The following is a 21823-nucleotide window of genomic DNA, read 5'->3' as shown; positions in this document are numbered from 1 at the left end:
ACATAAAAGAGAACTAAAGATAACTGAATTTGTAAAAATCAGAGTGTAAAATGACTATTTTATCGAGGGAGATGAATATATAAAGCAAATTTAATATGAAAAGTTGTGTAAAAGAATTCATTTGTTTGTTCATATTACAATCAGACAATGATTACTGTGAATTTCATGATTATTTCGCTTACTAAACAATAAATTTAACTAAAATAGTACTAGTGTATATGACTAATATGCTAGATCCAATTATTATATTCACCCATTGACCGCGACAAACTACATGAGCTTCCAACTTCATCAAGATGAAATGGATACTGTCGCGCTCCCTTTTCATACTGGGTACGGGTTTATGAAACAGACGCCTTCATTTTCATAGCGCAATGCTGAGGCGACGCGCTCAGTCACTTTTTGGGTATATGAGCGAATGTGCGCTCACTTCGCGTTGAGAATCAAGTCACCAACAAACTACGCTTATGCCTTGCCTGGTCTCCCTGGGACCATCTCGCAAACCACAGGAACCCGACGACGATCTCGCCCAGCCGCAACGTCAATTGAAATGGCTGAAGCTCAGTGGGCCGCGACCAGCATATTGGGATAATCTGTCGAAAATTTGGTTGACCAAAGAAACTTTGCAAGAATTTGACCGACATAGCAGCCCTTTAACGGGGATACTTGAATCAGGACAACGGCCTTATCAGCCACTAACTTGACAACCCCAGGCAGCGCTCAAGCATCATTGTCAGACACTCGCTGTCGAGTCATTGAACAGCTGCAAGCCTAAGAACCTTAAGGAGATAAAGAGGCTGTCCAGGCGGGGTGGGCTTGACTTGTCCGACCTTAGGAATTGTAATGATAGCAATATGTTATCACCTATGCTGACGCCTCAGCTCAACTCCCAAATCCTCATATCCCTTTCATCAATCAATGAGTGCAAGAAGCTCAGGCCGCCGGAAGCGACATGCAGGGTCTACTCCAGACCATAGTGACAATAAGGCCACTACAAAGGCATCCACAAAGGCCTCAAGCACTACTGCCTATAGTCGGAATTTTCAGCAAAATCTGGCTGATCACGGTGTCTATCCCCCTGGATATAAGAACCCTGATGGCCAGAAACCAGCAAAACCAAATAATTGGCTTGAGCTCCATGAATGACTTGTGGAACTCCAAACTTCCCTCAGCAAGTCACTCCGGAATTAAGCCTCTGGCCGCATGAGTACGTGAATAACGACAACTTGCAAGATCGAAGAACGAGAGACTGGCTCAGTAGACAGCAGGGTGGCAGTTGTACAGATTCTCTCACAGATGCGCCGAAAACTCTCATCCTTGGGCGACCAGAAATGGATGAGTTACTCAAGGGAGGTGCAAGCAGTCAGCAAAAAATGGTCCGATTCTATCCCAAGGCCAACGGCGGAAGGGGTTAGTTAAGTTATTCTCGAGAAATGAAAGCTTCATTGCCAGCCAACGAAAATATTCAGGAATAAAAACTCCCGCGCACACACGAATATTTGGTTACATCAACCTTGAAGGAGATAATTTTTTTAGAACGCTATCAACTCATTCTTTTATCCAAAATAGATGCCACCTGTCATAATGCCCCTAGATAGATAAACTTAGGCCCGTTGGTCTCCCCGGTATATATACTTTCAATCTCTGTTGCTGGTCATATATTTATCCACCGCCCCCAAATCTTGCAGAATAATAAGAATCGCCAATGCCTACCTCATAAGCTTTCTTTAATTTGTTGTCAGGATTAAGTAGCTAGCTAGCCATTATCCCAAGGTTTCGCGATGGCTATAGCCCATTGGCATGTATTACATCGCACCCACTAATAATTTCGGGGCATGTGTCGAAGAAGTAGAGGTCCGTCTTACCAATGTCTATGATGTTTTTTGTAATAGGGGCGGTAATCGCGACTGGCTGGCGAAAGCCCGATGATAATTCTAACCTGCTCGATTTGCTTATCCATGGACCTACTAATCAAGCAAGTAATCATCGTTCAAACCCAAATCAATGAAAGCTGACGAAACCTATAACATAAGGATGAGACAAGATAAGAGACAAGAAACAAAAGGGAACTGAGGAACAAAACAAAACAGAAACATCTCAACGGCACGCAGCTAATGAGACTCCTCCGTGTCTTAACGCGGTTTAAGTTTGGAATAACGCCGTATGGTTACATATAGTTATATCAAACTAGAACTAAATTATGAGAGAAGTTCCGTTAAACAAATACATTAGAAGCCCCTTTGCCCCCCCACCCCCAATCCAGTCGTTGTCAGCCCGTGGGACCCATGGTCAGGGTGTATCTTCCTTTGCCAGTTCGACTTTCGACTTCAAATAGCGGGGGGGCTAATGATATTATTCATGCAGAAATGATCAAAAAGAGTAGTGAAAGGTCAGAAGGAAGAGAAACACCTCGTCCATCCTGGTAGCAAAGTGGAAAAGTAAGAAATGTTTGACAAACGACAAACGACGTTTGGAGGGCTGGAGAAGATAAACCAAACAAGGAAGAAAGGAGAACCGGGAAAATTGGGAAACAGAAGACAAGTACACAGAAGAAAGCATGCATTTCCCTCAGTCATGATAGTTGAGTCTAAGAAAAAGAAAAAAAGGAGGTTATACAGGCAAGGGAGCCAGAAGTTCCGTGGGTGAAAAGAACAGTGTACAAACAAATGAAAATGTGTGATATCGCAAGGTCGACTCTCAAGCTGCGATTGAAATTCGCATGGGAGAGAGATAAAATGAAAATTTAGCGCGTTCAGAGAAATTATACTGTGTGTGTGCATATGCATAACGGTGGAGGGATTCTTTAAAAAAAAATATATATATATATATATATAAAGTGTCATATGGCAGATGTTCCGTGGCGAGGAAGGAAACCGTACGCACTGTTCCACGATCCTCTCTCTTCTTTCGCCGTTAAGGGGGAATCAGAAGTGCAATCTTCTCGCAAGGATTTACGGGAACGGGAAAAGAAAGGAATCCTTTGTCCTCTGCAGGCTGGCCCATACGAAAATCGAATAGGAAGATAATAGAAATGAAAAGAAAACACCAGCAGACCAATTGCCTGAAAAGAAAGAAAAGTAGTGATTAGAAATACCATTGCCCAAGAGATCCCATCGAGGATTCTACCATTCGTCCTCAAACGCCGCATTTTTCCTCCATCATCAAAACCCAAAATATATGACGTGATGTGATACGAGAACAAGAGTAATTTTAGAAATAATTGCGGTTGGGTATGGAGAGAAATATAGCGACGAGGAGGGTGGTTACGATGACAGCTATGGTAGAAGTGCGGAGAAGGACAAGGAGGTGTATGCGACGAAGCACCGGGTCTTGGATCCTGGTATCTGGGTCGAAAACTTTTTGGAAGAATTTGCGTTTCTCGTAAGTGGGTATCCAGGGCTCGTCCTCGTACGAATTGCTTTCGCCGATGCTTGCGAAGAGCTTGGATTCCATCCCTAGTTTTAGTCGCACGTGTTCGTCTTCGTCGGAGAAGAGTTCCCAGGGATGCAGATGGCGGCGATTGAGGAAGAGGAAGAGCTGTAAAAAAGTGTAAGCATTGAGGTTATGTCTTGACTTGTTTATCAAAGAAGGCTGGAAGGACCACATCCCACCAATCCTTCCCTTTCGTTTGACTGCCAGAAGAATGAAATAGACATAATAGAACTTACAATGCATGCACCGTCCCAGGACGTTAGAAAAATAATTAGGCCGGGCAAGAGACTTAACGCTGAGATCATCCTCCAGGCCCGTGTGGCGGAACTGAATATTGGAAGAATACCAGCTACCAGGCCAAAAAACATCGCGGTGCAACTGAGAATGCGAGAGGCGATAACGCGATGGCGGTTACAATTATTCATGGTCCAGCGAATAAAATTAGGGTGAGATTGCTGGCGGAGGGTCCATTCCACTTGCGATGCCACCTGTTTAAACGCTGATGGATGTGTTGTGCAAGCCAGGGCGCGCATTAGATCATCCCTTTCCTGAGAGGTCAAATTCAACTGCCGGCTCGCGCCATCTGCAATATATGTCGCGTAAATTCTGCTGAGCTCTTTTCGATAGGGTTGTGAGAAGTCTGGTGTTTGATGATCATCGGGCTGTTCTCTCTTTATCATTCGTTTCGTATCGCCCAATGTTAGGTGTGGAATGTTATTTGCAGCGGCGGATGATGAACCTGACTTTGCGAAATCGACGTTTTCGGCCGCTCGGTCAGACGAGTTTTCATTTCCGCCCGCCTCTACGCGTGGGCTTGAGTTACGCTCAACCTTCCCTGTTCTCGACGGAGTTCTCCAGTCGCCATCAGTATCAACGGGACTTCGTGGTGGTGTGCTGAAAGGTGCGGTATGGATAGATACGGGAAGTTGGGTAAATTCGGATTGTCCTTCAGTAATGATAGTTACAGCCGGGGAGAGTGGTTCGGTTGGGGTGGGTTGGGATGAAGTGCCTCCCCGTCGCTTCTCCCTTCCAACCCACTCTGGTGAGAGCTGTCTTTGGCTCTCAGCGATTAAGGCGAAACGTCGGGTATAGTCGCGATACCATAGGAAAAATTGCAAGTTCTCCGCATTCCGTTCAACATATTTTAAATAGTTCATAAAATCCCGAAGAGTGCATGGCTAGAATGGTAGTTCGTCAGCTACACAAATCTGGTCGATTTCTTTTTCAATATATATATATATATATATATATAGTTACACATTTTGTATATCCTCTGTAAAAGAGAAAACGGGGCTGCCAAACGAGCTCGATAGATACCTCTGAAACTGAGGGGGAAAGAAAGGTGCACATTTATATATACAGTGGGTATCGCATGATAAAAGTATATACGGTTGGTACTTACAGGACAAGTACAGCTACCAATGATCATATCAAAGGATAGCCCTTCTTGAGCACGCCATGCGCCTGGTAGTTTTGTTACTCGCGACTCCTTGTTTGTCCTGGGTGCACCAGTTACCCTCGTCGCAGGGTCACTGGAAGAAGGACAGGAGCGCTGAAAAATACGACATGCCATCCTGTCGATGAGAAGGATACGGGGAATGAGAAAAAGCAGAGGAGAAGGGGGAGAGATCGAGATGATATTTTAGGATGCGGAGTCAGTCACGCTTTTGAGTTAGGAAGCCTCGTCATATGCGGGAGAGCAGGGGTAGAAAGTGAGCGGGTGGTCGATTAGCATCTTCATCCAACTCCAGTCCACCGCATCCGAGCAGGTGATATGGATGGGCCATATATGTGTGTGATTTTGGGAGATGAAAGAATGTGATGCTTCTCAGAAAAGAGCGACTTAGCAAGTTAGCAGGGTATGCATGGTGAGCCATTAGCAGGGTACAACCCTCCAGCATGTTCCCTGAGGCAGTCTTCTAACTAGATAAAGGTCGCTCCCTTAGTGGCCTTGCATGGATGATTTGAGGGGAAGAGTTCATCTCCACCTGAGATTTCACAAGAATACTCCTAGCAACGAAGTGCTTGGCTTCGGGGAATCAGGATGTGCAATAACGTCTCCACCAGGTAAGTTCAAGGGGAACGAGTCCGGTTAGAATAGACTAAGATGCCAAGCCCTTATGAATGCGACTTTGGCTTAACTCATTTCAATTGGTTTTCTCAGCGCTTCGGGAACTTTTCATGACAAGCCAGGATTCATCAAGGATCCACCTGGCTGTTTTATGTTCAACCCTTGGTAGAGTAAAGGGACGAGTAGCACCAGATCGAAAAAACCACTTTTCATGCATGCAGAAATATGATCATTTGGGTCTTTGGTAACGCAGTAGTGTTGTGAGGAAACGCCCCGTCAGACAGGTGGCTTGTTTGTGACTATCCATGCATGGGGGCGAGAGGGGAAAGCCAACCCTGGTTATTCTAGCGCGTTGCTAGAAGGAGGTCCAACTTTGGGAGAAGCGGGTTCGAAGTCCTTTCTTCCTCCAAAAAATGATCAGCGTGAATACTCGCCGGCCCGCTGCTGAAACTTGAAAAAGGGCGGCTAGGATGTGTCGGAAAACATGAATCAATAGACCACGCCCCGTGACGCTAGTATCCGGTTTATCCACGGCCAGCAACTCAAGTGAGTTAGTGGCAATGATCGGTATGTAAGTCATCATCAGCTGGTCCTGAGCGAGAACTGCGTCTACACGCTGTCCTCTGGAAGAACATAATACAGAGAAGAAAAAGAAAGAAAGAAAGAAAAGCCATTGGCGGCGATAGAAAAAATTTTTCGTTACTTTTTGTCATCACAGCGATCACTCAAGAGCAAGGCGTTGTAGAAATTGTGAAAAGGGGTGGTTAGGACGGACCTGGGAAAGACTAAAAGGTGATGTTGGGCGGATTTCGCGCCGACAATCGAAGGGAACTCAAAATCAGAGTTCCGCAGAATTCTTCTTCCGTTGTTTAACGGTAATAAGCTTGTTGGTCAGCAGCATTTTTGCTGAGAGCCAGCTCGCCGAAAATGGGCGCCGATAAACAAAATACTTTGGAAGAAGCGTGGTTGATCAGTAATAATAACAACAACCAATAATCGCGGCGGATGCGATTTGAAATAATAACCCATTTCAACGCCCACGTTGCCGTGGCAAGCATCACACACAGCATGCCGGGATTAGGCCCCTCAGGATTCCCAAAAAACCCTAGGCTCCTGCAAATAGTGGACGGCTCCATCAGAGACCAGGGGCACAAAAAATCCGCCTGCCCCAGCAATCGCCGCTTGGCGCGAAGAACTTTGGGCGACTCCCCTTTAAAATCCATGAGAACGAATAAATGAGGGATAGCCCTGGTCGCCGTGGGCGTTCATACCATCTGAGTCTAGATGGAGCACCAGTTGCGCCATCGCGCTAATAATACAGCACTGGCACGGGTTTCAACCACTGCTTGGGTGAGTTTTGAGCCTCGCCTCAATAGACAGTATATCATATCTGGAATCTGTATCCGTAATCTGTACTCCGTACGGAGCACTCCGTAGGCTTGGACCAGTTTCCGCGAGTCATCCATAGAATGACTGTGGCGTGGAAATAAGTTGCCGGCATATAATTTAAGTTCACGGGGAAGATCTTGATCCCGCATCCTTCAACAGGCCCGAAGCTTGGACTCTCTCGGGACGAAATGTGAAAATGGGTGTCACAGATTCCCTTGGCGCAACCTGGGATCGTACAACCCTCCTCATCCTCACCTGCGTGCTTCTGAACACGGAATGACCAAGTGTTTTCGTTCCTCTCGCCGCGGATCAGTTGGATATCAGACTGCGGCTTCACAGAGAGTCGATGCCAAGACCCGCCTCTCGATTGCGGCAAGATGGGGCTCAACAAGATCACATGTGGAGCGACGAAAGGAACATCATCAACATCATCATCATCAACATCGTCACGTCTGCTGTCGAGTCTGTCATGAGAGACAGCCAGACCCGTGGGATAAGCGGACTGCGTCCTGGCCGCTGGGCTGGATCACATGTTGCGTTCAGCTAATTGGTTACCACGTACCAACCTTCTGGTCGCTTTTAAAAATAAACCGCTGCCCATTGTTGTGGTCTATGGACCTCGTCGCGGAAAGCCCAGCGTCTCGGACAAAGGACACGACCTGCGTACACATAACACTCCGCTATGCCTGGAGTTCACTCCCATGACAGGGAGGACGGGAACTGGGCAGTTGGTGAAAATATCCCCTTGTCATCAGGCAGAACTCTTCTCCCCCGCCCGGTGGCTTCCCTCGTGTCGCTGTTTGCCCAGTCGACGTCATTATCTCTACGTGTTGGGACATTCCTAGGCGGATTTGCTCTCGACAGTGCGAGGACTACCACTCTCACAGGTCTGGAACTGAGCAGAGCTGTTGTCGAGAGTATCCTGGTAAAGGCTGGCAAGGATGTGGCCCTGCAAGGTACCGAGTATGGGAGGATGCAGGCCGAATCGCTGCTGGAGCGCAGTGTACGTCGAATCATTTTTGCGTCTCCTTTTGTTTATTTTGATTTTTATACTTTGAGGAAATTCAGTTCCCATAGAATATTGAGTGAAGTTGACATATTTTGAAGCTGGCAACCTTACATTCCACGATAACCTCCGCCTCGTTCTTTGCTTCTGCCGGTTTTCACCTTTCCTCGATGACGTTAAGTTCTTTTTCCGTGTTCTCCCAGAACCTCCTCTCCACACTGGATGCTATCCTCGGATCTTCTGAATCGTCCCGTGCTATTGCCGCTATTATCACGCTTATTATAAGAGAATATCGCAGCGAAGCGAACAAGTATGGCGGGCAGAAAGCGAGCGTAGCTGATTTGTTGGTAGGCTCCACCGGTTTTGCCTTGCTGCAACGGTGGGGTCGAAGAGCAACAGAGAGAGAAATACGAGAAAAAGGCAAGGAGGAGACCGTTTGGGATGTAGTAATCCTCGACAACGGATTGAGAGCGGATGTTGTAGGAACCCAACAAACCGAATATCCCGAGGATATTGAAACCAGACCCACGCATGCCTCTTCCAGGGCGTCGTCTTTTATATTTCCAGATGAGTCTGACGGTGCTGATATCTTAAGATCGATGGAACATGACACATCTGGACGGAACACTCTAGGCACTCTCTTACCCCATGTTTCTCTCCCCGCTGATCACCAGTATGAGCTTTCTGATGAAGAGATCCGAGTATATATCATGAACCAGTTACCAGATGGCACCAGGGCCTCAATAAGGACAGACACCGTCACATCCAGAACTATAACAGTTGACTTCTATGACAACGATGTTGTGGATCTGTCTCCGCCGCCTGGGGCTAAAATGATAGTGGAAAGCTTTCACCACCTTCAGGATGCGGATTCAAGCGATGCTTCAAGGGGTTTTGTAAGCCATCCGCCGAAACATACTGTTGTATTTCGAACTACTTCAAACCATTCTGAAAGTGCGGAGCTACGCAAACAAGAGTTCAGCAATGTACTATCCACTGTCGATTGCAATTCAGTCTCCTTGCCTCGTTCTTCAGACAAGCGAAAATCGATAAGCGATGTAATACCGGCCTCGGACCCATCTGCTATTAATACGGCGACCTTGCAGGATTCCTACCCGGGAAATACCAATAACCTTTCGTTCGCACATGGCCCAGGTCTACAATCATCGATAACTGATTCCGGATCGCAGAAAGGTACTCTTAGAAAAAAGATCCCTCTCCAAATTCTCCCACAAAATCATATCTAACGTGAAGATAAAGTAGCCCACAAAGAACCACCTTTGAAGAAGATGTTTACAGGCATAGCCAACACAGCCCTACCGTCCTCACAAGACAAAGACGTGAACAAATCCGACAAAGAAAATATCTCCTCTCGAATCGTTTTGAAAAATTCTTCACTAAAGAAACCTGTTGGTAAATCGAATAGTAGCGAAAATACACTACCCACTCCACCAAAAGCAAAACGCTTAGGTTTTACTGACAAAACTTTACCCCGGCTACCATCAAGGCGCGAGCCTCCATGCCAGAAGCGAAGCTACAGTAGTAATTCAGTCAATTCGCATTTGAACGGTATTCAAACGAAATCTCCTTCGAAATCAAGTTATATCTCTGTTCAAGGGAAAAGAGTCGAGTCATATACCGCCCAAACCGACGCATACTCCCTTTGTTCTAGGCAATCCTGTCCCAGTTCTCCTGTAAAATCAAGAAATCACGTCCGTAGCAGCAGCGCGCTCTCCAGGGCTACGTCCGAGAAAGACCTGTCTATTCTCGTTAACGACGATGATAGCCTGCGGACTCTGGCATCGCATCGAAGAGGATCCCTTAAATCACTTGCACCTAGCACCTACTCCATTGCCGATGCGGGATCTGAAACTTCCTTAGTTCTTGCCACACGACCTGCAAAGAGTGTGTACGATGACCAAGCTACGATTTTAGCCCTCCAACGCGATGGCCGGGTTCCAGGAATGTTTCCCGATGACCACATTGTGAAAAACATACAGAGATTTTCCCGTTTCTCCTCGGCATCGTACGGTTCCAATTTCCTCCGTGTAATGGGTATTGGGAACCTCAAACAGACACGGCAGAAGGATGAATATATCAGCGATGATCACCACGAACACTGCTCATTTTCCAACTATACTGGGCTCCCAGCATCAACTATCCTTCTTTCATCATTTGTCGACCCTGCAGGAGGGTCGAATGCAGCTGGAGAAACTGCTGAAGGATTCCCTTTGGTGCACTATCTGTCCCTGGACCACGCCTCCAAAGCTGTTGTCTTGACGCTTAGAGGCACGTGGGGATTTGAAGATATCTTGACGGATATGACCTGCGATTATGATGATCTCTATTGGTTGGGAAGGACATGGCAGGTCCACAAGGGGATGCATGCATCAGCGAGGCGGCTCCTTGAAGGAGGTGGTGGGCGCGTTATGGCGACAATCAGAGCTGCGCTGGAAGAGTTTCCAGAATACGGAGTCATATTCTGTGGCCACTCTTTAGGTGGTGGTGTCGCTTCGCTTCTAGCAACTATGATCTCGAAACCACTGGATACAGACAAGCCAGGGCCTTCGTTCGTAACGGCAGCCAAACCCTCATCTGGGATGACCCTACTTCCATCGTCTCAAGCGGGATACAGCGAGCGAAAAACTGGTCAACTCTTTCTCCCCTCCGGACGACCGATACATGTCTACGCCTTTGGGCCGCCTGCAGTAATGAGTCCCGCCCTCCGACTTGCTACAAGAGGCCTAATCACAACTGTCGTCAACGGCCAAGATATCGTTCCAACCTTATCCCTCGGAATTCTCCTCGATTTTCACGCCGTCGCTATGGCTTTCAAAAGTGATATGTCCGATGCCAAAGCGCATGTCCGCTCACGTGTCTGGGAAAGCATTACCGCCACAGTCGTGAACAAATTCTACATAAATAGACCCCCGCTCCTCGTCCACGCGGGTGACAGAGCTGGTGAAGATTCCTGGGCCTGGACTACGCTGAAATCGCTACGTGAGAACTTAGTAGCACCCAAGCTACTCCCGCCTGGCGAAGTGTTTGTCGTGGAGACTATGCGTGTATTGCATCGTGATGCATTCACATTCGACTCCTTCAGTGGTGGTGATGGATCAGCGCGCCTAGGTCGACCTGCAACCCGTGTGCAGCTTAAATTCATCCGGGATGTAGAAACGCGGTTCGGCGAGGTAAGATTCGGGTCCGGGATGTTGGGTGATCATAGTCCTGCCAGGTACGAGGCCAGCCTGGCCGTGTTGGCAAGGGGGGTTCTGGAGGACTGACTTTAATCGTTTTATCGTTTCATTTGTTCGTTTTGTGGGTTTTGTTTAATCTGGGGTTTAACTCCTCTGGCATTTTTAATTCGTAAGTACATTTGCATCATTTCCTTTTGTTGCATTATGATTTTGGTAATTATATTGGGTTGGATTAAACGGATGAACGGCCTTTGTGAATGAATGAATGCATCATGTTGGTGTTTGCTTCTATTCCTCCTTAATGGACATATATTGTTATGACTGCCTTCTCTTCATTCCGTTTCTTTACTACCTTTTTTGTTCCGGCTTCCCTTTCAACAGTTTATATAGGTATACCCAGGATAAACATAGATTTTATAGCCATAATTAGCTAGTAATACCCCTCAAGGAAAACTAAATTTTCAGCATTTCGGAATACATCACTTTTGATTTTTTCATGTTCTTTTTCCGCGCAACACGCGACATCAATTACCCCGTTTCAAAAAAAGCTCCTATGCTTCCCAACAATTTTGTTCAAGAACCGTTGCCATAGTGAGAAATCACGTTGTCCCACCTCTTCTGATATTTGAACTCCATCTGTAATTACGACGCAATGACACAACCTGATCGAACAAGCAAATGATGAATACGGAGCAAAAAAGAAAAAAGAAAAAAGAAAAAGGGAAGTTTACCTGTTTCTATATATTTGATTTCGTTCACCCTCCTACTTCCTCGAACAGGTCAAATCATATGTCCAAGCTTTGAGCGTACTCAGGAAGCTCCAAAGAGAACAACACCCGTCACACGCACCCTGCTAAAGTACAAATTACCGTCCCCCAGCCATCCAAAGCCCGCTCCACGCAGCGATTAAAAAGCCCATAGATGCGCGGAAAGCTGCCTTTGCCCCTTGCCGGCATCCCTTCACGCCAACACACGTAGCCACCAACCGAACCCAGATACGAGAGGATTATGAGGACGGTATCAAATCCAGCGAGACTCTTTTGGGAGGAGAAGGTCAACAACGTACTTCCTGTGGAAGTGGTGCACGCTGACGCTGCAGCCATAACTGATTGGGCCTGTTTGGAAGCGGCAATACGCTGAGTGGTTCGAATTATTTGATTGCGTACCTAGTATTGAAAAATGGTAATATGCCGCCGAAGGTGGTGGCTGCAGCGACCAGGAAGGCGAGAATATGCTAAAGGGTAAAGTGGGAAAGCATTTGATCAGCAACCACCGGGACACAGTTCGGGCGTTCGTTTGCTCTCTGCAGACACTATGTCGTCACTAAGCCCTATCCACAAAACAAAAGACACATCCACGAGCAACATATATCATCGACGTAGCTACCACTTCGTTCCGATCCCACACACGACAAATAAAATGTTAATTGAACTCGAGACAGTTGGGCAAGTGTCAGTCAAGACTTTTAAGGTCAGGAAGAGAATTGAAGGAGCCCAACGTCAGCATATGCCGTACGATAGAAGATTATCCCGTAGTTCCGATATTTAAGTGCTTGTTCAAACTGTCCTTCCGCTGTGTGCGCTCGACTGCGACTGCGACTGCGATTGTAACGATGTAACTCAGCTTAGGAGCGAGGTCTGATCACATCCTTCCACAAGCGCCGTAAGGCACCACGCGCGTTCTCCCGGCGATCCGCACACGGGCCGAATCTGAATATGAAGGGGTAAAATGTTAAGTATGGATGTTTTCGTCAGCTATTCCCCTGCGCTTCCACGAACGCACCCCTAGGTGGTGGCTGCGTGTTAACCAGCTAGCCCAAAGGTCTAACACCTTCAGCTCCGATTTTCACCGCGGCCTCCCACTGTCACCAATCTTCTCATTCCTACGCCTGTTCTCCTGTCTTGTTCGCAGGTCATTTATTTGCTTTTCTAGCGAAGTTCGTCGTCTAACGAGAACCTCCCTGGCTGCTTCTAGGGCGTGAATTTTCTCCGCGGTAGTAGCGGATCGTTGTCTCTCAGCTTCCTAGAAAATTTGGGAGGGGATTTTTTAGGGGCGCTCTGCATTTATGATTATTGGGAAGAATGAAATCGAGAATGTACCTTCTTTGCATCCTGGTCCATCCTCAATCCCGCTCCATAGAGCGAGCCCATAATTGTGCATATTGTGACTCCAGCTGTCAGGATGATCCGTCGTGCTTTGGGAGAGAGGGCTGCTGTTGACATTTGCGATTGACGGATGTGAGAGGGTTTCCCACAGAGCAAAGGCCAGGCAGGTAATACGCAATTGAGTATGTGGTGAAATAGCAGTTTTTTTAAGCTCCAGATAGTTGTTTATATCGTGCATTGTTTGCATTGTTTGCATCGTTTGGCAAAACTCCTCCTTGATATACTATCTAGTATTTTCCCTTCGAAGTGAATTGCTGTAAAGGAATAGATATCTACATATTGAATCGGTATCGCTAATGCAGCTCCATCCACTTCCCTCCCATCCAACCGTTTGTAAACGCGCCACGACTGCTGAACCCTTAATAATCCGGAGCTAGATAGTCTCGTAAGCAGGCCTTTTATCTGGAAGGATCAGCCCCGCCCGACCATCTCCCGTATTTAAGAGCAGGTGGAGTTCTAAATGTATCCATATCCTTTCAAGAAAGATTAATTGTATAATATCGGTTAAGATTCCTATTCTATTACTCATGATTCTTTATATACACAAAAACGTACGAACCGCACAGAAGATGCCCTCCAACCCGCGCTGCTTCATCGTCCGTCACGGCGAGACTGAATGGTCGCTGAATGGAAAACATACAGGCACTACAGACCTGCCTTTGACAGAGGACGGAGAGAAACGAGTGAAAACTACCGGCAAAGCACTGGTAGGACATGATCGATTGATAGTCCCCGAAAACCTGGCGCACATGTAAGTCAAAGCTTGGGAGCTTTTCTGAAGTTTTGCCGAATTGCCATCGCTTGGATCCTGACTTACTGCCCCGATTTTTGCAATTGCGGTTTTTCCCCTTCAAGATATGTCTCCCCTCGTCGCAGAGCGCAGAGAACCCTCGAATTGCTCGAGATAGGATGCAAAGAACGACTTCCCTGGTTAGACAAAGGGCAGAACACACCTTTACGTACAGAAGCACATGTGGAAATCACCGACGCTATTCGTGAATGGGATTATGGGGATTATGAAGGGATGACGAGTGCGGAGATCCAAGAGCTGCGTGTTAAGAACGGAGAGGGTCGGTGGGATATTTGGCGTCACGGATGTCCTGGCGGAGAGTAAGTTTATGTCCTCCACCACAGACCGTGGCCGGGATTATCGCATATTTCGCGAGCCACAAATCACAGATGCTCGATGTATAAATGGCGGGAGCTGACAACACTCCACCGCCTTCTTCTTGTTATTACAAATAACACAGATCGCCAGATGATGTCATCCGACGCCTAGACGCGGTCGTTACCGAAATCAGATCAAAATATCACAGCAAAGCTATGTCCAAGTCGGCGGATGAGCCTTTGAATGGTGATGTTCTAATCGTGGCCCACGGTCACATTTTGCGAGCGTTTGCCATGCGCTGGATTGGGAAACCGCTTACAGATACGGCATTCATTCTGGAGGCTGGAGGTGTGGGAACGCTGAGGTATATTTCGTGTCTCTTGATGAAGTGTGAAGCCTGGGTAGATCGAGAAAAAAATAGAAAGCTCTCCTTTTCGTTTTTGTTGGCCGGAATAGCTGACACGATCAATCGTTTGTCCTAGTTACGAACATCACAACATTGACGAGCCGGCCATTATTCTTGGGGGAGCATTTGTTGTTGGCGACTAACAGGTTTGTCGTTAGAGTGGGGTGAGCGAGGTGTCGTGGTGGATTGGTCGTTTGTTCCTGTTTCCCTCTTTCCCCCCCCCCAACCGTAGCGATCGATATCCCTGGCGATGGATGAGACCCAATTTCCTCTAAAATAGCCCAGTTAAGCTAAACGTAGGCTGTTCGTATACCGCATTGGGACGTGTCAACGCTGCCCATCATCCTAAGCCTCAGCACTCGCTGATATGAGAATATTATTTATCCTTCCTTAGAAGAAACCTCTCCACCCTCTCCCTAATCACCTTTCCCCTTCCCACTCCCATTGCCACCCGCCGCACCGGCCTTCGCACCCCCTTCCTCCCCCAAAACCTTTGCCGCCCCCATAAACAACGCCCCCACATACCCGCCTAGAAAGCGCATATCGCCCGCCTGCGCCGCCGTCATGCGCATGAGATTCTCCATGTCGGCCAAGTGTGCGTTAAGCTGTGCAAGTTGTGAATGTAGATGGGCGTATTGGCGTGTTTTGGTCGTAGACATGGAAGTTTGTTGTTGTGCGGGAGGGTGCGAGGTTGAGGTTGCGGATGTGGTTGCGGCAGAGGAAGAGTTGAGGTTGGTGAGGCTGGCTGTGTATGCGGCCATGGCAGTGGCGGAGGAGGTTCGCGAGTGGGATTGGTAATTATTATTGTTGGGATTTGTGTTGGGATTGTTATGGTGGTTATAGGAGGATCGTTGTCGTTGGTGGTACGGTGGTGGTGGTGGCATTGTATTAGTTGATATGTGTATGTATTTTCGCAGTGTGAGCGGGACAAGTTACGGGAGCGATGATCGGATTTCCTGATGGCTTATTTTTCACCTTTTTTCTTTTGTCTCATGGGATTCGGTGCGGCATTAGTGGACGTACAGTATTGAGAACGTAATGATAAAGGAGTTGGCTGATGAAGAATGATCTCCAAAGCCTATATAGGGAGAAGTATCACATGATCGTCTGCCTTGAGGGTTCTCTCCTTCAGATATACTAGCATATCAAACGCTGATGGGCATTAACACAAGCTGAGAATTATAAAAGAAAGTAGTAAATCGGCTAAAGTGACCGCTCCTCAACTCACATCTTTTCAGTCAAACCCAGAAAAGTCAAAGCAGAAAAAGAACTGATAATATAACGCAATGACAATGGTGGTGTTGTTGACGATGAGACGAGAATGGAAAAGAGCAAAAATCGTTAAAAATTATGGGTATACAAGTGTTAATTCTTCTTTTCGCCCTCGTCCATTTTTTGTTTCCCCGATTTACTCTCATTCTCATTCTATGCATCATAGCCTCGAGGAGTTTACATCAAATAATATATTTCTGCACCGGCAGACCGACAAAAGACAAAAGACTAAATGACTCAAAAGTGTCTTCATTACCGAAGCGAATCAATGCCTCTTCCTTTTCTCTCAACTGACAGCCAGCACATGGTGGAGGTGTAAAATAGTAGTTTCTGGCCAAAAGAAAAAGTGAATAAGAAGAAACAAAAGAAGTTAATACAATAAAGGAAAAAAAGAAATAAGGTATAGGAAAGGGGAAGGAAGAGAAATACAAGAGATCAAGTGAAGGGAAAAGAAACACAAGAATGAGACAAGGAAAAGAGAACATGAGAGAGATAATGAACATTAGAAATGCGCCGGGAAAATGCAAAGAAACAGCCTATGTCAAATAAGTCGATAGGAAGAAAACTAGGCTTGAAGATTTATAAAAAGAGGGTCTATTAAGAAAGAGATGGAGAAATGAAACAATAAAATAAGTATGTGTACGCATTTGGTTATGATAATTTTATGATCCACTCAGATGTCCTCGTGTAAAACAATGCAACAATGCATTAGTCAAACACTGAGAATGGAGAAATCAGACAGCTTATTCTGAACACTGAACACAGACAAGCCCTCAGGGCAAAAGTGGAAATTGTGTGCTTGGGTATAACTGGCAATTCAGCAACAAAGTTATATTATTCTTACCAACCCCCCAGTTACTAACCGTTGAAGAAAGAGCCGCCATTAAGATTTAGTGGTGAGAAAAAATGGTTAGAACTTGAAAAGGAGAAAAAGAGAAAACAAGATGCATATGTTGTGGGGAAGGCGGGGGTATGAAGGGCGCGTACAGTTGACAAAGGATAAAAGGAAAAAGGAAAAAAGCCATGGCAGTAGCAAATAGAATATGTAAAAGTTTGGTGTATATAAAAATTAAGCCGTTAAGCGCCACTCGGTTTTTATCACGATCGAGGCTAAACGGGGGGTGAGGATGCCATCAATGCAGGAGACGTCTATGGTCGTATCGTAAACTCTGTTTTTAGGTTCGTGGAAGCCACAGCTAAGGCCCATACTATAAATCGAGGAATCGAGCATTAACAAAATGCAACGGTTGAATATATTTTTTTGGATTGGCTCAGCGAGCCATCGATGAATGACGAGGCCCTAGGCTACTCTGACTGCTGTGGGCGGAATTTTCAGAGTCGATATTGGCGCTTGCGCCGCTATCACCACTCCCCGCGCTAGCGCTCGCACTCCCTGTCAGACTTCGAATGTTTGGAGTGCCCTTGTTTGGATACGAATTGCTCACCCCGACATGTTGGTCGACCTGCTGCGCCGCACCCGCGTTTCCTTGTCCAGGAGGATATTTCAGAACTGGCGCCCTCATCATTCCGGGGGGAGATGGTCTTCCCCCAGGAGACACCATAGGTTGTCCGTTATATGGGTCATGACTAGGGGGTGGCCGGCCCATACCACGTCCGGCAGGGTGGAAAGACGTATTGGGAGATTGGCTGGTTCGCCTATTTGGGGGATAAAAGTTGTTAGCCGTCAGTGAGTTGGCTCTCGATTCGTCGCGAATCTCCTTTCTATCGACATTTCCATAACGATTAGAGGAATAGCCCATCATAGGGTTATTTAACAAGGAGTCGTGCGCTCCGGGTATCTCATCCATTAATCGGGCGCTTGCACGGTTTCGCCCCCCGCCGCCAAAATGCCTGTTGAAAGCTGAGGGGGGTCTACCACCCCCACTCATCTCGGGGTTCTTGCGAAATTGGCCTGCGTTCTGGTTTGGTATCTTCCGATTTCTACGAGAAGTAACGCTCAGCATGTCAAAATTGTCAGGATCAATCTGAGGGAGGGGAGGGCCTCGATGATCCATTGGGTCAAAGTAATCATCCTCGTCCATGTCATCAAAAGCATCACGCGCTGCCGATGGTCGCCGCCCACCTCTTCTCATGCTCATTTCTTGCTCCCTCAGTAGTAGTTCACGTTGCCGTAGTGCTAACTCGCGCTCTCTCAAAGCAATATCTGGAGGCAGCCCTCCTCCGTTTGATACAGGACCGTATCCGCCATTCTGCGTTCCATCCTCTACCACATCGTCATACAGCACAAGGTGGCTAAATTCGTCCAGGTTATGCTCTTCTGATAATTCTCGCTGAATGGGTTGCGGGCCTCTTGGAGGTAATACGTTGGGAAGTGGTCTAGAGTGCGTAGCGTTCAAAGATGGGCCACGTCGAGGCAGGTGCGCTCCTGTACCAGGCCCAGGTCCCGTTCGGCTAGCACGCATTCCGTTCATTGGGGGCCGTGGAGGTGCGGATGAAAGTCTTGGGGGTGGGTGAACCGGAGAAAGCGATGTTGTTTCCTGCGGTTGCCTTGCCTGATTGATATTGTTGAGGTGGTGTAACATCGCATATAGTGTCTCAATTCGAGGAATTTTAATACCAATTTCTGTGGCTAGCTTTATCGGCGATCCTAAGTATGTTTCCACCTCCATTGGACGTCTCGCTAACCAATCCTGGTACATAGTGCTTGGATTATCGGAATGGGAAATCATTTTCTCAATTATCGTTTCATTGAATTTCTCAGGAAAGGTACAGCCTTGAGCTTTGGCGAGACTGAGGAGCTCATCGATAACACCAGAAATTAGTTGGCGTAACCCTACTTTCTCCAAGAGGTCTGCGTGGTTTGGACATTCAAACATCACGCTAGCTGGATAGAATGCGATGGGTCTGCGATCATATATCAGTAAGAGTGTTTCAGCTAAAGGGGAAAAAAAAGAGAGTTCGTTGAATGGCGGCATACCCGATCATGCGTTCATACTGCTCTTGCCTGATGTTATCTGAAACTTTGCAGTCGACTTGACCTGTACTTAATGTGATAGCCAATGCTACAGCCATATCGTTCTGTATAGATGAAGGAATCATGACATTTTTTGAAGAAGGCCCAACCCAAGTATCTGTTGATGCCGCATGTTCGAATTCAGTGGGCCCAGTCTGGCTTATCTCAATTCCAGAGACTAAAGAGAGAACAACATTTGTAGGAAATCGATGCTCCAGATGATATTCGACGCCCAGAGCGTTTGTGGTATTGACCAAAATACAGGTGTGCTGGGGTGTGACAACCGACTGAATGACGGCAGCAAGATCGTAGATATCTGGTAGCGCTTTCACACAAAGAATAACGTAGTCGAAGGGTGGGTCGGTCGAGCCCGCTTCTTCTGGAGTGCGTACAACTATAGAAGAAAAAAGGAATTGTAATTAGCGGACGATCTCCCCCTGCAGCTGCAGCTCAACGGTTCTAGATTGGTAGGTTTTACATACCCTGAAATGGCTTGAAGCGTTCATTTCCAAAGGTCTTTGATCTGAATGTAGAAAAAAAAATAAAATTAGTTCTAAAAGTTGGATTGACACGGTTGCCACAGAATGAGTGTCTAAGGGCGAGAAAACATGTTGAGTTGTTTGCATACTTGAACGTGACGCCAAATTGCGATATTGCGTCGAAGCTGGATTTCCACACGAGGGTCACATCGCAGGCGTTTGTAGCCTGGAGCCGCCAGGAGAGAAAAGCTGATATTGCATTACCACCAACTACAAGGAAGTTAGTATTGCCGCATTTCGCCATTAGAATATGACAAGTGAAACTTAATGAACCACGACTCTTCAGCAGTGAGGCATCGAGTGACCAAGACCCGACCGAAAAAACAAGGAAAGTGCATCTATAAATTGGGCATATGGAAGTACTCAAGAACGGTGAAATGGAGTTTGGGGACGGAGGAAAAGAGATCTGATAGCTACACGATAGTTCGCGACCAAGACGAAACGCACCTGATAGTATCCGTAGTCTGGGCGGCGAAGGAGCCATTGCCGGCAACACGGTGAGGCAAAGAAGGAGACCCCGGGGTCCAACGGATGACGCAAGAACGACGCAAAAAGGGAGTAAGAAACGAAAGGAAGATCCCCAGCAATCGGGAAGCGGTGTTTCTCCCTAGAACGCAGAGCTGGCTGGCACAGCCATCCAGCTGATATGCTTGTACGGGGGAAGGTCGAAGGGCGGAACCGAGGGGATAGGCGCTGAACGGAAGAGCGCGGCAGTGAGATTAATGAGCAATTGTCAACGAACGAGTGGCGGAGATAAGAAAGAGAGTGGAAGCGAGAGGATATCGACGCAGAGTAGCAGAAACGATGAGAGAGTGTGTATATGGACACCGCAGTCAAACTGAAACGACAGTAGGGAGCGAGCGTGCAGCAGCGTCACAGACCCGACAACTCCAGATCAATGGATGGGACAAAGGTCACGACTGTAAAGCCAACAAGCATAAAGAAAAGAGGAGGTCGAGCCCGACAAGCAGATTGAGGAACTGCTGCGATGCAGAAGGAGGTGGTGGAAGTGAGGTTGTGGATGAGGAAGTTTGAAGTTTGAAGTTTGAAGTTTGGAGGGTTTGGGGTTTTGGGTTTGTTTGGGGTTGGGCGAGAGGAGTCGACAGCTTTTCCTGGAATCTTCTTGGGCAACCTTTCAAGCCCCGACCAGACACGACACGCCGCAGACAGCCAACGAATGGACAAATAAGTGGAACAGCGGACAACAGGGCAGCAGCACTTATTTGCTCCTAATGACCGCCACCAGGGGATAAACGAATAGACTGGTAGATTAAAGATGGGGAAATAGACAGCAAGCAGTATTGTTATACCCGGGCCTCTCGAGAGGAGGACAAGGCAGGCAGAGGGGGGGAATGAGTGTGCAGAGGCCAGCAGGCAAAACGAGGGAAGTGAACAGAAATGAAGATGGATTGATCGATTTGATTGAGAACTATTCCTGACACTGACCCTTGATGCTGGTGCTGATGCCGGTGCCTGTGCTGAATCGACTACGACTGATGATGACAACCAGGACTCAAGCCAGGCAGCGCTGCCAGGCATATACCCAAAGCCGCCAGGAATAGCTGGCGCTGCCGCTACGATCGAACTTGGACACAACACGAAAACAGAGACCTAATTTTTCTGCTAAACCCGACGGAGAGGGCGGGATGGCCAAACCTGGGCTGGGCGGTGGCAAACAGTTGCAAGGTGGGCGGCTTGAAGAAGCAGGACGAACAGGAATCATGCTGTGGAGCATCGCCTGTGTCCCGCTGGACCTACGACTATAATTCTCGACAGCGCGTTGATTTCAAAAAAAGAATTATTTCATGGAACAACCCAATCGAACGCGCCGCGATGCCGCGATTGGAATAGTTAATCGTCCCGATCACGAAATGTTCTGTGGCTCCACGATAGTTTCCGCTGGAAGTTTGTTTCCAGGGACTCCCTGGCTGCCAGTCAATTTTGCGGAAGTTTGCTTTTTGGTTTGGACGTTCAGATTGAGCAAGGCAGAGTGACACCCTGTCAACATGCTAAAAGAAAAGAAAATCACCGACAGCCCTGACGTGTTTCGTGAAAACCATCCTCTATGATTGTCCTGATCATCGCCTGGCCCTCGTGTTCGTGCACTTTCCATCATCATCGCCTTACCTTACCTTACTCCCTCCAGAAACTCATTTATTGAAAAGCAAATCAATCATTCAATAAAATCCATGAGATCGTGCAACATTGTACGGGCGCAGGCACAGGCACAGGCACAGGCACAGATGTAGATGCGGATGCACAAT

The 21823-nt window shown here is 47.2% G+C and overlaps 5 protein-coding genes across 5 annotated transcripts; 2 read left to right on the top strand and 3 right to left on the bottom strand.

Annotated features, from left to right (window-relative positions):
- Positions 1–3210: 3210 nt before the first annotated feature.
- On the bottom strand, positions 3211–5005 carry HCAG_05066 (predicted protein; the record flags this gene model as incomplete). Its single annotated transcript, XM_001539549.1, has 3 exons — positions 3211–3537; positions 3669–4610; positions 4835–5005. The coding sequence occupies 3 exons, from the start codon at positions 5003–5005 to the stop codon at positions 3211–3213; spliced, it is 1440 nt and encodes a 479-aa protein (XP_001539599.1).
- A 2569-nt stretch (positions 5006–7574) lies between these two features.
- Positions 7575–11182, top strand: HCAG_05065 (conserved hypothetical protein; the record flags this gene model as incomplete). The annotated part of the gene is made up of 3 exons (XM_001539548.1): positions 7575–7895; positions 8000–9092; positions 9162–11182. The coding sequence occupies 3 exons, from the start codon at positions 7575–7577 to the stop codon at positions 11180–11182; spliced, it is 3435 nt and encodes a 1144-aa protein (XP_001539598.1).
- Positions 11183–13787: 2605 nt separating this feature from the next.
- Positions 13788–14917, top strand: HCAG_05064 (conserved hypothetical protein; the record flags this gene model as incomplete). Its single annotated transcript, XM_001539547.1, has 4 exons — positions 13788–14011; positions 14137–14370; positions 14511–14732; positions 14851–14917. 4 exons carry the CDS (start codon positions 13788–13790, stop codon positions 14915–14917), a joined length of 747 nt encoding a protein of 248 aa, XP_001539597.1.
- Positions 14918–15190: 273 nt separating this feature from the next.
- On the bottom strand, positions 15191–15658 carry HCAG_05063 (predicted protein; the record flags this gene model as incomplete). Its single annotated transcript, XM_001539546.1, has 1 exon — positions 15191–15658. One exon carries the CDS (start codon positions 15656–15658, stop codon positions 15191–15193), a length of 468 nt encoding a protein of 155 aa, XP_001539596.1.
- A 1659-nt stretch (positions 15659–17317) lies between these two features.
- Positions 17318–20043, bottom strand: HCAG_05062 (conserved hypothetical protein; the record flags this gene model as incomplete). Its single annotated transcript, XM_001539545.1, has 5 exons — positions 17318–18911; positions 18985–19414; positions 19503–19543; positions 19649–19769; positions 20007–20043. The coding sequence occupies 5 exons, from the start codon at positions 20041–20043 to the stop codon at positions 17318–17320; spliced, it is 2223 nt and encodes a 740-aa protein (XP_001539595.1).
- Between the last annotated feature and the right edge of the window lie 1780 nt (positions 20044–21823).

Source organism: Histoplasma capsulatum, genomic scaffold (genome assembly GCF_000149585.1).
Source record: "Histoplasma capsulatum NAm1 scaffold_5 genomic scaffold, whole genome shotgun sequence".
Taxonomy (NCBI): Eukaryota; Fungi; Ascomycota; class Eurotiomycetes; order Onygenales; family Ajellomycetaceae; genus Histoplasma; species Histoplasma mississippiense.
The sequence above is the reverse complement of the archived record's forward strand: the minus strand, read 5'-3'. Positions and strand labels throughout refer to the sequence as shown.